At 47.3% G+C, this 14,878-nt stretch overlaps 8 protein-coding genes across 8 annotated transcripts; 5 read left to right on the plus strand and 3 right to left on the minus strand.

The window, feature by feature from the left end:
- Positions 1 to 291: 291 nt before the first annotated feature.
- On the plus strand, positions 292 to 3,189 carry BJ212DRAFT_1474246 (nucleotide-diphospho-sugar transferase; the record flags this gene model as incomplete). The annotated part of the gene is made up of 12 exons (XM_041339058.1): positions 292 to 423; positions 475 to 599; positions 655 to 918; positions 966 to 1,152; positions 1,210 to 1,373; positions 1,424 to 1,549; positions 1,601 to 1,951; positions 1,978 to 2,036; positions 2,087 to 2,218; positions 2,274 to 2,329; positions 2,440 to 2,745; positions 2,797 to 3,189. 12 exons carry the CDS (start codon positions 292 to 294, stop codon positions 3,187 to 3,189), a joined length of 2,295 nt encoding a protein of 764 aa, XP_041199905.1.
- A 166-nt stretch (positions 3,190 to 3,355) lies between these two features.
- Positions 3,356 to 4,256, minus strand: BJ212DRAFT_27705 (uncharacterized protein). Its single transcript, XM_041342803.1, has 8 exons — positions 4,144 to 4,256; positions 4,080 to 4,084; positions 3,963 to 4,023; positions 3,884 to 3,911; positions 3,761 to 3,822; positions 3,686 to 3,702; positions 3,583 to 3,629; positions 3,356 to 3,519 (listed from the first exon to the last, which is right to left on the minus strand). Exons 1-8 carry the CDS (start codon positions 4,171 to 4,173, stop codon positions 3,494 to 3,496), a joined length of 276 nt encoding a protein of 91 aa, XP_041199906.1. The 5' UTR covers positions 4,174 to 4,256; the 3' UTR covers positions 3,356 to 3,493.
- A 98-nt stretch (positions 4,257 to 4,354) lies between these two features.
- Positions 4,355 to 5,223, plus strand: BJ212DRAFT_1474247 (Alpha/Beta hydrolase protein; the record flags this gene model as incomplete). The annotated part of the gene is made up of 2 exons (XM_041339059.1): positions 4,355 to 4,500; positions 4,554 to 5,223. 2 exons carry the CDS (start codon positions 4,355 to 4,357, stop codon positions 5,221 to 5,223), a joined length of 816 nt encoding a protein of 271 aa, XP_041199907.1.
- A 59-nt stretch (positions 5,224 to 5,282) lies between these two features.
- On the minus strand, positions 5,283 to 7,144 carry BJ212DRAFT_1256941 (pyridoxal phosphate-dependent transferase; the record flags this gene model as incomplete). Its single annotated transcript, XM_041329822.1, has 7 exons — positions 5,283 to 5,856; positions 5,920 to 6,092; positions 6,248 to 6,469; positions 6,520 to 6,653; positions 6,720 to 6,808; positions 6,899 to 6,998; positions 7,048 to 7,144. The coding sequence occupies 7 exons, from the start codon at positions 7,142 to 7,144 to the stop codon at positions 5,283 to 5,285; spliced, it is 1,389 nt and encodes a 462-aa protein (XP_041199908.1).
- Positions 7,145 to 7,422: 278 nt separating this feature from the next.
- On the plus strand, positions 7,423 to 9,250 carry BJ212DRAFT_1443229 (uncharacterized protein; the record flags this gene model as incomplete). Its single annotated transcript, XM_041337794.1, has 7 exons — positions 7,423 to 7,459; positions 7,516 to 7,718; positions 7,815 to 8,050; positions 8,117 to 8,273; positions 8,327 to 8,506; positions 8,573 to 8,853; positions 8,911 to 9,250. The coding sequence occupies 7 exons, from the start codon at positions 7,423 to 7,425 to the stop codon at positions 9,248 to 9,250; spliced, it is 1,434 nt and encodes a 477-aa protein (XP_041199909.1).
- A 493-nt stretch (positions 9,251 to 9,743) lies between these two features.
- Positions 9,744 to 10,522, minus strand: BJ212DRAFT_1474250 (uncharacterized protein; the record flags this gene model as incomplete). Its single annotated transcript, XM_041339060.1, has 4 exons — positions 9,744 to 9,914; positions 9,963 to 10,108; positions 10,188 to 10,404; positions 10,454 to 10,522. The coding sequence occupies 4 exons, from the start codon at positions 10,520 to 10,522 to the stop codon at positions 9,744 to 9,746; spliced, it is 603 nt and encodes a 200-aa protein (XP_041199910.1).
- Positions 10,523 to 11,060: 538 nt separating this feature from the next.
- Positions 11,061 to 13,221, plus strand: BJ212DRAFT_1310146 (uncharacterized protein). The gene is made up of 7 exons (XM_041333969.1): positions 11,061 to 11,387; positions 11,445 to 11,635; positions 11,690 to 11,780; positions 11,830 to 11,858; positions 11,905 to 12,096; positions 12,147 to 12,825; positions 12,883 to 13,221. The coding sequence occupies exons 1-6, from the start codon at positions 11,090 to 11,092 to the stop codon at positions 12,822 to 12,824; spliced, it is 1,479 nt and encodes a 492-aa protein (XP_041199911.1). The 5' UTR covers positions 11,061 to 11,089; the 3' UTR covers position 12,825; positions 12,883 to 13,221.
- Positions 13,222 to 13,694: 473 nt separating this feature from the next.
- On the plus strand, positions 13,695 to 14,348 carry BJ212DRAFT_28472 (uncharacterized protein). The gene is made up of 3 exons (XM_041342824.1): positions 13,695 to 13,748; positions 13,848 to 14,108; positions 14,171 to 14,348. Exons 2-3 carry the CDS (start codon positions 13,991 to 13,993, stop codon positions 14,299 to 14,301), a joined length of 249 nt encoding a protein of 82 aa, XP_041199912.1. The 5' UTR covers positions 13,695 to 13,748; positions 13,848 to 13,990; the 3' UTR covers positions 14,302 to 14,348.
- Positions 14,349 to 14,878: the final 530 nt, after the last annotated feature.

Consider the following 14,878-nt stretch of genomic DNA (forward strand, 5'->3'; position numbering starts at 1 on the left):
CTACCATACTCGTTGGATTTGGTCTTTGCTTTTTTTCACGACCCTACTCATCATGACTACATTCCGATCCGTGTTTCCACTACCTAATGTCGATCTTGATCATTGATACCCTTACTTTGCTATGGTCGGATCAGTTAACCATGTCATTAAAGTTCTATCCTGTAATGATTTTGGAGGGTTGTATGAACATCAAGAAACCCTTGAGTACCCTTTTGGCGAGTTGAAGTGTGACTCGACGTTGATGATAATCATGCCATTAATAAACTGGGCATTTCTTAACCTTGCCTTAAGATGTCTCCGAACACATCTTCCTCTACTGGCAAGGATAAATTGATCGTAGATGAAGAAGAGGTTCTTCAAGCTGTCATTCTAGCAGACAGCTTTAACAAACGATTCAAGCCGCTAACCACGCATAAACCTCGAGTGAGTCCAATTCCTGCATGACAAAGTCATACCAATATCATTCTCAATCAGTGCCTGCTACCGATATGCAATGCTCCATTGCTGGACTGGACATTCGAAAGCCTTGCTCTAGCTGGCGTACAAGAGATCTTCGTAATATGTAGATCACATGCGGAGCTGGTCAAGACTGCGATCAAGTGAGTCTCTGAACCGCCGTTCTCCTGTTCATGCCAGTGGTTGACTGCGATCCAGGAATTCAAAATGGTCTAAGCCCGGCGCAGGCCTGAAGATTGTCCCAATTGTGACTGCGAAAGAGACGTTCACGCCTGGTGATGCCATGCGCGACATCTACACGCATGGCATCATCACTTCAGATTTCGTCCTTGTCACAGGTGACCTCGTGAGCAACATACGTATAGGCGATGTTGTTCGCGAGCACAAAGAGCGGAGGAAAACGGACAAGGACGCCATAATGACGATGGTGGTCAAACAAAGTGGCGTAAACCATCGGACGCGGTATGTCAGTCTTCGACCAAGTTATCACTCCCCTCATTTCCCCCTAGTTCGAGAGGTGATTCGGCGGTGTTTGTCATAGATCCGGAAACGTCAAAGTGCTTGCATTATGAGGCGGTGACTGGGTATCCACCCAAGAAATACGCGAGCATACCACGCGAAATTCTGAATGAACACCCTGAAGTGGAGATCCGAAATGACTTGATTGATTGTTCGATAGACATATGTTCTGTAGAGGTGCGTTTGACATAGTTTTGCCTCGTTCACTTTCATTTATCAATCTCTTCTGCACAGGTGCCGTCATTGTTCCAAGACAACTTCGACTACGGGGATGTACGGAGGGATTTCGTTCATGGCGTCCTTACGTCTGATCTACTCATGAAAAGTATTTATTGCTACATCGCCAAAGAGGGTTATGCTGCTCGTGTCAGGGACACTCGGAGTTATGACTCCATCAGGTCAGTGTCCTAAACTTGTCCGATGATTCATCGCATTTGACAGACATCAGCAAAGATATTCTTGCAAGATGGACATTCCCTTTGGTGCCAGATGATAACCATCCTGGCGGCCACTCGTATGAACATCTACGGGGAAACAAATACATTGCCAAGGATAATTCAGTGATACTCTCTCGGTAAGAACGTTTCCAAATTTTCGATCATTTGCCCACTCATAGAGGCTTTAGGACGTGCAAGATCGGAAACAACACACTGATTGGCTCAAAATCGCAGATAGCTGACAATGCCCAGGTTATAGCATCTGTTCTCGGCCAGCAGTGTATTGTTGGTGCGGGCAGTATAGTCCGCAACTCTTATCTCTTCGATGGAGCAGTCATTGGACCGAATTGTGTTGTCGAGCACAGTATAATAGCGTCAGGCGTACACATCAAGGAACGCACTCGTGTTGAACGCGGATGTTTGATTGCTGATGGCGTCGTCGTCGGTCCGCAGGCGAAACTTGCGCCATTTTCAAGATTGTCTAAGCGGCGGCAGGATAGCGATGAGGAAGATGAAGAATTCGAAGATGCAGAAGAAGAGTGCGAGGAAGAATGACAATGACGAGAGTGAAGACGGCGACGACTGAAGATGAGGTCGACTCAGAGCTGGAGGACGTAGAAGCAAGTAGGTAAAGTCAACGTCTACTCGAAACCCTAACTCATCGTTCTTCCAAGACCAAGATCCCGAAGCTCTTGCAAAACTTGGTCCTGGCACCAATGCAATCATTTGGCCACTACCAACTGTTGACGAGGACGAGGACATTGATGAGCTGGAACACCCTGATAACCAGCGTTTGATGCGAATAGGTAGGTCTTGTTCATCAAACGACATCATCTGCTTAACTGTACGGTACTTTTACAGGCGATAATGCATCAGATCTCGTTCTCTCGGATCCTGGTTCCATCACTTCATCAGGAGTCAGAGTCAGAGTCGATGACTGACGATGACGACGAACTCTTCTACGGTTCCAACCCCGCTTCCTCGACCACTTCACTTCCGCTCAGCACGCCTTCGAATCTGGTTGCAGCAGGCAGACTCGGCAGTAATATCAGAATTCCAGCAGGAAGTCAAACAATCGCTTGATCGTGCGTTTGCCGAAGGCCATTCTGTTGATAACGCCGCTGTGGAACTGAAGACGCTACGTATGGCAAGCAATGTATCTCTCCGCCTGGTGCGAGAGGCCGTTATCGCAGCTATTGTTAGCCGAATCAAAATCATGGCAGGCGGAGGCATTCCGCAACGACAGGAGATTGCTAGTATGATTTCTCGATGGGGAGGGCTGATTGATAAGATTGGAGGGGTAGATCCGGTGGAAACTGTCGAGATCCTTCAGGTAAGTATCTTGTGAGGATGACTCGGAGTAGTTTTGAATCGTCCACCACAGGAATATTGCGCTTCATCGGATCGCTTGCCTCTGTTTGGCCAGATTCTTGCCGCGCTCTACCAGGATGACATAGTCGACGAGGATGACATCCGTGCATGGCATGGAAATTCCAAGTCTCAAGGCCAGGGCGTTAAGCCTACGTCTTTGCAAGACAACTATAACAAATGCTGGGTCACTGGAGCCCATATGATCAAACAGTTTGATGAGCAGGACAGTGATGAAGAATCGGAGGAAGACTCGGACGATGGCAGCGAATCGAGAGATCCTGTTGTCGAAAATCCAGTCACAAAGGAGCTCCCTTCGGCAGGCGCCAATTCTTCGGAAGAGAATTCATGCGAGGAAAACTCGGACGAAGAGGACGAGGGCAACACTGACGAGGATGACAGCGAATAAGATGACTTCTTTGCCTCTTGTAGAATAGCGGAAGGAATCAAAACCTAATGCGAGATTGCGTCAAGGGTCGACTGACTTCCTCAGTTCATTGCAACTAATGTCAATTATGCTGATTCGAGCCTTCCTCATGAGACTGAGGCAACTCTACTCCGATTGACAGGTGATTTACTGGGCGTTCAGTCGGTGGCAATTACTAGCGAAAGCATGTGTGTAATATAAAGTGTAGTGTGCATTAATGGGACAATGCCGAGAGAACGTGTTTGATCCCCTCCTGGATATACCACCAATAATTGATGTATTAAGTTCATCGACGGAGCATGAAAGGCTCGACTGGATTGAAACAGGAATAATGGATGTAAGACGGAAGAAATGGGTAGTGCATGGGCAACTCGCCTGAGGAAGTCCTTGCCATTCTCAATACTTCAGAATGATGTAGAGTGCTACAAGTGACATGATGAGAAGGGTCACGGCCAATAAATAGCAATATGTTACATACCGTGGATAATTCCTGGACTGATAACCGAAGAATGGTCAGTAAAGGCGGCGGACAAAGGAGTAAACAATGTCTCACAGATCTAAAGTAAAAACTAGTCAGTAGCGAACGCAATGAATCGTATGAAAGGGACTCACATCCTAAGGGGGGAGTAGGAGCGGTTATAGCCAGATTGTTTACAATATTATGCGATGGGCTTACCAAGAAGAGTTAGTAGGCAATTAATGAGCTATCACAGCACTAGTCAGCCAGGCGAATTCCCATGCAAGAACCGACTGACCAGGTCGGCTGTACACCCCCGTTCCAAGAATACGCCCAAAGGAGGAAGAATGATAGCAAAACTGTTAAGCCAGTGAGCTTCGAAGTGACTTAATTATGGAAGCGGTTGGCGACTTACATTATCTAAATGGACGCAGACCCATCAGGTTATACTATGTAGATAGAATAAGGAAAGTAAGCACCTTGCAAACGTCGGAAGCTGTGAACGGCATTTCGATTACAGGGCACGTCAACGTCTGAGTGGTGCCGTTATATAGACTGCACTCTCAGTGACGTCAAGCGAATTTGCGGCGTTGTGTGACGTCACGCGGACCAGGCCAGTGGCTGTGTTGAACTACAACCAAAACGTTTACGTCGTACAAAGTCAGTATATCCATTACCATTAATATTCCAATGGATGAATACACAGACATATCCTATATCCCCTCTGAACCACATGACATCTTCCAGAACTTCAACATCTACATCCCGAAACTACGGAATACTTCGGATGGGCGACCCCCTCTGGTTTGTTTCATACATGGAGGTGCATGGAGAAGGTGGGGTTTCCCCTCCGCGGATGATCTCATTCCTTACCGTACTTCCTCTTTAGCGAAGATAAGCTCGATCATGTCGGGTTGGCTCATAAACTCGCGAGTTTCACTGGATACGCAGTGGCAATCCCCAATTACCGCCTGTCCCCTCGTGAAACGACGGAGGACAATGCAATCCATCATCCCAATCACGCAAAAGATGTTCTACGCTTTCTTGAATTTGTTACCACCTGGGGAGGCCCGCATGGTACTAGTGTCTATGACTCAAACAGATTGTGTTTGATGGGACATAGCTGTGGTGCTCATATACTGTCATCGATCTTCCTCGAGGCTACCCAAGGCGAGGACCCTTTGCGTCCCTCAGTCGAGCTTCTCGAGAGCACAAAAGCCATAATCATGTCAGAGGGAATATATGACATCGATCTCCTTCTCTCGAGTTTCCCCACTTATAGGACTTGGTTCATTGAGCCTGCATTTGGTCGGCGGAGTACTTACGGGGAAGTTTCAGTCACAAAGATGAATCCGAGGGTGGACCACCCTCACTTGCACTGGTTAATCGTGCATTCCAAAGGGGATACTTTAGTCGATGAAGCTCAGAGCGAAGCAATGTATCAGCATTTACTTCCCAGTGTCCCCCATATCGCGAGGAACTTTGGAGATCTCATAGAAGAGCATAACGACATACTAAAAGCGTCGAATTTGTTAAACTTGTTGGACAATACATTTTAGATAATGTGCCTCCATGTACCTGATAATGCACTCGCAGAACAATATCTAAACCGCCCTTCCTACAGTTTTGCTTTCATCAAACCCTTGAATGCTTCTTCGAGACACAAGGCAGCTCTTTCGCAATCACCTAATGTGCTGTACAGGGGTGCGGGTGTTAAGCGAATCACGTCGGGTCTTCTCTCATCCCCGACAACGCCCATCGCAGACAATGCACCAAAAACCCTGCCCATCACGTCTGAATTAGGTGGCAGAAATAGAAGCGATAACTGTGAACCCCGAGACTCGGGATCACGAGGTGTGATGATGGTGAATCCGGGTTGGCCCTGTCGGGTAGTGCCATCCTTGGCATTCATCTCACCCTGTAATAGGCATTGAGCCGAAACCTCATTGATGGGGACATAAAATCTTGACTTCATGAGTCTCATCTCCAGTTCGGAAGTCAACCGAAGCGATCGCTTGCGCAAGGGACCCATCATGCCGACTTCCTTGAAGATCTGCAAAGAACCCAGAAGCGATACGGTTGCAAGCACCGAGGGATTGGATTGCTGAAATCCTTGCGCGCCAGGGATAGCTGAAAACCGAGGAGGCATGGCAAATCTGGTGGCTGGATCGTGTCCCCACCACCCTGCATACCTGGTAGTAATGCCGATTAGAATCCCCAAAAGAAGCAGTAAATCAGCAAGGTCAATTACGCACTGTGGTAGTAAGCTGTTTTCCCATTTCTCGTGCACGAAAAGCCCACCAATTCCGCCGGGGCCCGAATTAAGATATTTGTATGAGCACCATACAGCGAAATCGACATCCCAGTCGTGAAGTGCCATAGGAACATTTCCGATAGCATGAGCGAGATCCCAGCCGCAAACACATCCCTTTGAAGTAACGAACGAAGTAGTTAACACATGTTTGGCAGGGTGACGTGTGGGGTAATTCAATGTAGCGGATCTTCGCCTGCCTTTTCACGTCATGAGGGGGTGATGAAAATGTACGTAATAACCGAAGAAGAATGGTAGTTGGACAAATTTACCTGTGCCTTGGCTGCAGTGGTGATAGCCTTCATGGGAAACAATTGACCAGTGTAATACTGCACGCCGCTGAAAATCACCAAAGAAATTGAGGGACCTTCTTTGGCGATCAAGTCCATGATGTCGGACTCTCGTAGTGTAAACTCTCCTTGGCGAGGACACATTTCAACTATCGCCTCATTCGGGTCATACCCGTGCAAACGAGCCTGGGAAGCAAATGCGTACTATGCCGCATGTAAGAAATAGAGGAAGGAGTAAAATGCCAACCACTAACCTGATCCGAGGGAAATGCCCTGCCTTCACATAGAATCTTGAAACGTTGAGCAGTAGGTTTGTAAAATGCGGCCATCATCAGATGCAGGTTCGCAGTCAGAGTGCCCATGCACGCCACCTCCTTCTCTGAGGCACCTACATCAGGTACCGCATCAGAACTTCTCGATTCTCTGCAAAGCGTGACAATTAATAGTTACTTACCCACCAATTCAGCAAGTAGGGGGGTGACTGTATCGGCAATGTTCATCCACTGGCGGCCATAAGGGTGCGCAAAATGTCCTTCGACGGCTCTAATATTTTTTGTACCCAAGAAATGTCATGAAACAAACGGCTATCACGATAAGGGACGGTTCGTGGCCTCAGGGATGCGCGGCACGTACCGTGTCCCCCAAATATCTAACTCCTCCTGCAGAAGAGCCTTGGACCGTTTGTTTAATGGACCAAGAGAGTTCCCGCAAAGATAAGTGCATCTCTGATCAGCTGGAAGAACCTTGAGCAATCTGAGCAGTTACGTAAAGAAGTTCTTCACCATTTTCTTCTGGTAATTTTGCTCCAATATCCCTATTCGATGGGAGGATAAACTCCCTAGAGAGCATAACGTTAAGGTCACACCATTGCGGAGGCATCTGAGCTGCCGACAGCGTAAGTAGTACTGGTACTGAACAACTCGTCAACGGGTCGGATCAGGGTCGGGTAAAGAGCTGATCTAAGATCTTATATAAATTTCATTACTTCCATTTTTAGATGACTAGATTAATGTGAGCACTTCACTGTGCATGTGGCACTCGGTCACCAAGCGACTTGTTCATAGTCAGCCACGATGAGCGACAACATCACTCCCCGTAAAGTGGTTATTGTCGGTGCAGGTCCAGTAGGATGTCTTGCGGCGATTGCCTTTGCCAAGATGAAATGGCAAGTCGAGATCTACGAAGCGAGGCCAGGTAAAGCAGGACAATGTCAATGTTCTCGTCACGCAATGTCTTGATTTTTTTTCCAGATTTACGGCTATCATCTTCGAAAGCAGCTGCTCAACAGCGATCTATCAATCTAGCCATTTCATCACGTGGCATCGCCGCTCTACGAGCTGTTGATGCCTCTGCAGCTGAGAGGTTTTTGCAGGCTGTCATCCCCATGCGTGGGCGGATGATACATGACAGACATGGAAATTTACAAAGTCAACTGTATGACAGGGACGGTCAGGTATGTTTGTCTCACTCCTCAATCGCACGGTCCCTGTATTTTGCCACGGCTGTGCCAAGTATATCAACATTGTTCCCTGTTTGCTCATTTTCTTAGTGCATCAATTCTATAGACCGCGCTCTTCTTAACGTAGAGCTGTTGGAGGAGGCTTCGGCAGTGCCGAACATCCGTTTGACCTTCAAGCATAAGGTTCTTTCAGCTGATTTCGACCAAAAAGTGCTGTTCCTTCGGGATGGCGATTCGGAAACGGATATCCGAGTCAATTTCGACCTGTGTATCGGTGCAGATGGGAGTTATTCTATCATAAGGAGACAGTTGATGAGGGTTGTGAGGTTGGTAGACAAGTTTCTGCTCTCAAGATATGATTCCAGTGTGCTGATATTGATGCTTCTGCAAAGAATGAATTTTCAGCAAGAATATATTCCTCATGAGTATATTGAACTTAAAATGCCGGCAGGACACGACGAGCACGGCAATCCTGCCTTCCTCCTTGATCCGAATCATCTCCACATATGGCCTCGCCACTCCTTCATGCTCATCGCCCTGCCAAACAAAGTAATCACGCCGCAGCTTCTATGTGCTTCCCACCTAACAACATTCAATTTCAGGATAAGACATTCACTTGCACCCTCTTCGCGCCCACCGTCGAGTTTGATCGTTTGATCACTCGCGAAGACATCCTGTTGTGGTTCCAGAATCATTTTCCGGATGCACTGTCGCTACTTGGCGAAGACAAATTGTTGAAAGATTTTGAGCAAAACCCCCGTAGCCCCCTGATTACTACGAAGGTACCTCCCTTTCGTATTTCACACGAACACCAATTGAAAGCTAATTGCCGCCATTGGTGGGGGTAGTTGACGCCTTATCATTACAAAGATCGGTGTGTAATTCTCGGCGACGCCGCCCACTCAATGGTGCCCTTTTATGGCCAAGGGCTTAACTGCGGTCTCGAAGACGTTCGAGTGTTGCTCACGTTGCTGCAAGAAGAATGCGTTGTCCCTAGCAGAACTATACCCAATTCGGGAGACCCTGAATCTGATTCCATAGACCAGAGGCTATTCAAAGCATTGTCTCGTTATTCTGCAAGTAGGCACGAAGATGTCGTTGCCATATGTGAACTTGCAATGGACAATTAGTAAGTAAAGTCACTTGTGATACGTTGCTAGTTGTCATTGATTTGGTCGCGTATCAGCGTTGAAATGCGCCACTCCGTAACAACGCCTGCCTACATCATGAAAAAAGCGCTCGACCACCTTTTGTTCTCATTAACAACTCATGGCACCACGTTTCTTTCGTCTTTGGGTGACTCATTGTCTCGCGTTGCCTTTCCGACTACCAATCCTCACGGTTGGCTGCCTCTCTACACCATGGTTACATTCCGTCCCGATATTAGCTATGCTACCGCGAGAAAGAAAGCGGCACGACAAGCCATCATCCTCACCACCATAGCAAGACTTGGAACTGTTGGCATGTGTGCTACTGGCTTCTACCTTACGTTGAGAGCCTTACGTTGGATGCGAAGTCAAAGATGATATCCTGGCTGTTGTGAATTATTGGACCTCGTGTAATGCAAATATTAGACCGAAGCTCTTATTTAAAATCTAGAAATTTTTGCGGTCTCGAGCGCAAAGCATTTGAGCGGTGATTAATTTGGCATTCCGACCATGGAATTAACTCGCAGAAAAGAATATTGGGAGCGCGTGCTCGTTCTGACCCGATTCGTCCAAAGGAGAATGCCAGCTTTCGAGTCGACCCGAAATCCTTTGCGTTCACATGCAGACAAATATAAGTAGGGACGTGTGTACAGTGATCTGTGGCAGGGATTACATGACCTCCGGTTAAAGTGACATTATATAGTCTAGATATTGTGGGCCCTAGTAAAATCATAAAAGCAAGAAATTGGTACTAATCATGTCAAGCGTGAAAAAGAGCGCAGGAAAGCGATAGATCTGGAACGTGCAGATACGAACGAGAGCAGAGAAAATTACACAAAGCAGGGAGACAGAAACGGAGGACGTTAGCGTCTCAGGTCTTCTTCGGTGGCCGACCCCGCTTTTTCTTTGTACCTGATTCTCCAGCAGCATCAGGTGCAGGCTCTGAGGCTGCGTCGGGTACTGTCTCCAATTTTGTCTTGGGCGGACGACCGCGCCTGCGTTTGGCAGACGGTTCGCCATCAGCAGCTTCCTCCTTCTTCTCCTAGTACTATGTGAGCGCATGCAGAAAGGGTAGGAACGGGATATGCACCTTCGGAGGCCTTCCGCGTTTCCTCTTAGCACCAGCCTCTGCTGTTGCTGAGGTGGCGGACGTTCCCCCTGACTTCTTGTTCTTGCTTCCCTTAGGACGGCCACGTCCCCTTTTGGGAGCAGGAGGATCGCTAGCGTCTGCCGCGCCTGGACATGGTGGAAATGAGACGCATTTGACAAGCTAAGCTGCTTCTAACTGACAACGATAAAGTAACGGGTAACTCACCCTCAGTCTCTTCGACTGGCGGTTCCTCTTCGAATTCCTCCTGAGATTTATCGCGTGCTTCCTCTTGCTGGGGTGAGGCAGACATCTTGGACGTCTTGACACCGGGTGTATAGATCAGAGCAGGGAGCGACTGTATGCAGGAAAGAACGTCCGCGTCGAGGTGAAGGAAGGAAAGACGGGGAAAGGGTGTGTGCCCTTGTTTTATCGAATATTCCCCCTACCGAATATAGTGAGCATATATTGTTTCCCTCGCGTGGAATCTGGACCAAAAGTGGGTTATATTTATTATATCGATCAGCATCTTCTGTGCATTTGCCCCTGATATTCGGGGACATATACGTACGTAAATGGATGACTGAAGATTAGAGAAAATTCATTATTACAGAGAGGAATGAAGACACTCTCAGGGAGATTGCCACCGCCTGACAGCGATGCGGTTGTCGCTCGACTGTTGATCGTTGTTGACACAACGTGGTTTATTCCAGTACTAGCAACAAATTAATATATCGATTTATTGTGAATATGTCATGAATATGTTATGCCTTTATGTTAGCCATATGTACTTATGTCGGACATTTTTCTCCGTACACCCAGAGTCATCTTCGAGTTTTAAGGATACATAATACTTTTGACGGAATATAGCCATTCAGGCCGCCGATCGGCGATTCGCGGTTTAAAGCGCCACTCAGGGGTCGAATCCATGGCATCAGAACGGAGAAAAAGAAATATCGACGAGTGCAGATAATATTCTAGCATTTTTGTTTCTGGAGCAGCGGGAACTTCCCAGCATGAATGGACGGGCCGCGGAGTCAGTTCGGTCGCCGATATAATTAGACATTTCTCACGGTACATGGTAAGTATGCTGAGGAAGAGTCAATTTCGCTCTATACGTCACAATTAGCATGCAACCTCCTCGAGCTATCACTTTCACTCTGTTTTATAGTATTTCCTTAGTCCAGGCAAGGCTACTTTATTCTGGTCCAGAAGACCTCTATGCCTTCCCGAAGCATCGTGTAACGTTTCTGAATAATCTTCCAGTCCAGAACGAAACAGCTCAACACTGGCTTAACGAGGGACTACGGGGCGGTGAAAGCGAATTTTTAAATGACCGGTGGGATGAGTCTGCGTGGTTTTCCAATGCGGTATACAAGGAGATAGGTAGCTCTGAGCTGGAAATGTCAAATGACGCTTCGCAAATCTGTATGTCCCCTCGTGTTCAATTGTACTCGATTTAATCACAATCATTTTCGGATCTAGCACAGTCTCCGATACCAGATAATTCTGGATATATGTTAAATCATATGAAAATGGGACCACACAACGAGTTTATTTGTCTGGTTCCCCCAGCTCGTGATACTCCAATACAAGTACAGGAGAATATTGACCAAGATGCAGTCCTACGCAATGGCTGGGCACTGCTGGAACCTTTATCTGGAAAATGCCTTTATGTGCGATATTTAACTTGTTATTTTTCTAACATGCCGCTCAAATATGTCTTATAGTACCGGCAACCGTGGTTCACTTATTCATACTGCCACAATCAAGAAATCAGACAGTTCAAGGAACTCGCTCACACGCAGCCTCGCTCAGCAGGTAATATCCTTCCCATTTGGTGGTGTATGATTCACTCACACGTATACAGGAACTAATGAACCCACTGAGGATCCAGAAGTATGTGTCATATTATCTGATTAATGCTTTTTAAATGATTGCCTAGTGGGAAGCGTTTACTTTAGGACGTGCCCCCTCTGCACAGGATCCAGGAGCGGACATAGCCGTCACGGATCGGCACGCCCAGGGCGGACACCTTGAAGTTGCTCATGGTCCAGGCTCTCGTTATCTTGTACAACGGTGGGGTGATGGCACATTCTGTGATAAGACGGGAAAACCTCGCGAAGTTGAAGTTCAGGTAATGTTATTTCAATTTTTTTCCCTAACGCGCTCAAAATATTAGTATAGTTTCATTGCTCGATGACGATGGCAGATTCTATCCTTCTCGTACGAGAAGCAAAGACTTGTTCCTACGTGCTAATCGTACAAACTCCACGTCTATGCGGAGAACCTGGATTCAAATCGCAAATGGAATTGCCAGAGCAGACCTTTATCCGCTGTCGGCAAATCGTCAACCCTTCACTGGACTCTAGTCCCCAAACCGCCCATCTCGAACAGCGAAAACCTGACGGCCATCAAATACCACAAGATTCTGACCTACCTTCATATCTGAACCGTGAAACGCGTTTCGCCGTACCATCCCCCGCAGCTAAGAGTGCCCTGGGTCCCGGCGGAGGTCAAAGTGAAGACCTGTTGGATGGGATATTGAAACGCGCGCTAGAAGCATTGGTGAATATTCCGGAGCTTCAATCCTCGTCGGGCGAAAACCCTCAGGTCATATTAGGGCGCGGCCAAAACGGCGAGATTGTAATCGAGATTCTGGAAGAGATTCCGGTTGATGACCACGGAGAGTCTGATTTACAGGAAAGGAATATGGACAACTACGCTCATATAGCAGAAATCGTTCGAAAGGCCGGTTACCAGTTGAATGAAGCGAAGGACGAGAAGGAACAAGAGGATGATGAGGTCAGGGATGGCCAAAGGGAAGAATCAGAAAAGTTTCCCGAAAGGAAAGACGAGCTCTGAGGTGGGCAGGCATCTTACTGTTGGTTTAAGCAGCTCGTTAATTTCGCTTCTGCACTAGGCTCGAGATCTGATCGTTTTGATACTTTTTCTCTACTTAGAGAGTCTGTGGACTATCGCAGTGTGCTTATATTGGTTGATGTTCCAATTATCACAGCTTTGCCATCTTGCGTCCTACCCGACTCTAATTTGCATCTTATGGCTGGCTAACATGACACCCCCTGAGCCTCGTGTCTTGATGCAACATGCTAGAGACTCATTAGTTATCCACAGTCAGAAATAACATCTCAAGCACTGCTAGGTATGTTTTATTTGAAGTCGCCTCGGACCTTATTCAGTTTAATGTATGTCGTATCTGAAGCCGATCCAATCTTCCAATATCTGAACTCTATTTTCCCACTCACAAGTCCCATCGTTTTGCTGACTACACAACGTCATCAGGGACAGCTGAGTGTTTATCGATACTCATCCGGACAGATCTACGACTGTCACCGGACTTTCCGGTGTCAATTGCAAGCGCTGCCCTGGCATCTTGAGGATATTTCGGAATATAGAGAGTCCTGAATGATACAGCGAATAAGAATTTCAACACAGCTTCCACGGATCTCTGGCACACCATCGCATTATTATTATTTCCCAACCCCAAAAATTTAGCCAAAACTCACGTCGAATCGCACCAATCAAATTGCTTGGGTCGTCCACACCAGGTTCGTCGTCCTCTGCTTTTCTGCTGTTACCAAGCCTGAATCTTCGCGGCAAACAGGCGTGGTATCGAAGCTTCCTTCGATTTGATCGATAATCGAGGCGCTTATCGCCGCTGTCTCTAAAAGTCGGATCGCGCGTTCTCTGCATAACCTTGCATAATTCCTACAAGTTGAGTTTGCGCCCTCTGCAAGATTCGAAAGAATTTAATTGTAGCTTCATCAGGTGCGATCTTATGCAATTTCCCCCTGATTATCTCTTTCTCGTGCTCCTAGACTCTTCGAAATTCAGCGGCGTTTATTTACTGGATCCAATTATTGTCAGGTGGCGACCACTTTGAGTTCATTCAATCCATCAACATCCAAGAGCATGCGCTTTTTGACGGCGGTACGCCTAATTTCCAATCTCTCTCCGTCGTGGACTTTATTATTATTATTATTTTCCGCTGAAACGTTCTTGATTATTTGATGGTTGTGCCATATGCATCGCGAGCATCAGCATGCGTTTTCGTGATGCTTTCCATTTCCGCCAGGATATTGTTCGACCCTTCAGCACGAGCCCATCGCCAACTGAGGGAACCTGAAGGTAATGGTCTGATCCGATGTATCTTAGTAACCACCTGATCATCCTCCATTCCGTGTTGAAAGCGCCTAGACCAGGTTGCAGTGGCACTCCGCCAGAGCACAGTCTTAGTCGTGTGATCCTCCACTCTCACCTGCAGGACACTAGTGACAACTTTCATACGAAACGGCAGGATCACCGAAAACGATCAAGATAGCTTATCGCAAATCTGCCGCAGCTTCCGCCGGCAGAGACTTTGTGAGCGACCGGAAAAAAATACTTCAACGATGCCGATGGGTACGACTTTTGCTCAAAATAGTTTTACTGTCGACGGCAACGCCACGTTCTGCACCCGTCGGTACTCATCCTCTCCGAGATATATTTGCGTATTTCTTCTATTTATCGTCACTGAGCCCTCGAGGCGAATTTCAACCGTGCCACTCGTGAATATCATGTGTTTTTCCATCTCAGGATCTCGTGGATGCGCAGTACGAACGACGATTATCCGATTATTGTCTTACCCAGCACCTGATAGATAACAAGGGTGCCCACCCACCTCTCCCTGGCACAGACCCTAGACGGAACCAACCCCGAGTTTCTATACACGGCGACATTACCACACCCTCGGCGTCCCCGTCCCGATTTACCTTCTCGACCTCCTTGCAAAGTCCCATAAAGTTCAAGGGTATCTCCCGACCACAAATTCAGAATATATTTATTATAATTCAGGGGGGATTTTAACGCGTCTGCATGGCACACCCTCTTCGAATCCATACTTCAAATATCTTCCCACG

This window comes from Suillus subaureus (genome assembly GCF_016647635.1).
Source record: "Suillus subaureus strain MN1 chromosome Unknown BJ212scaffold_1, whole genome shotgun sequence".
Classification (NCBI taxonomy): domain Eukaryota; kingdom Fungi; phylum Basidiomycota; class Agaricomycetes; order Boletales; family Suillaceae; genus Suillus; species Suillus subaureus.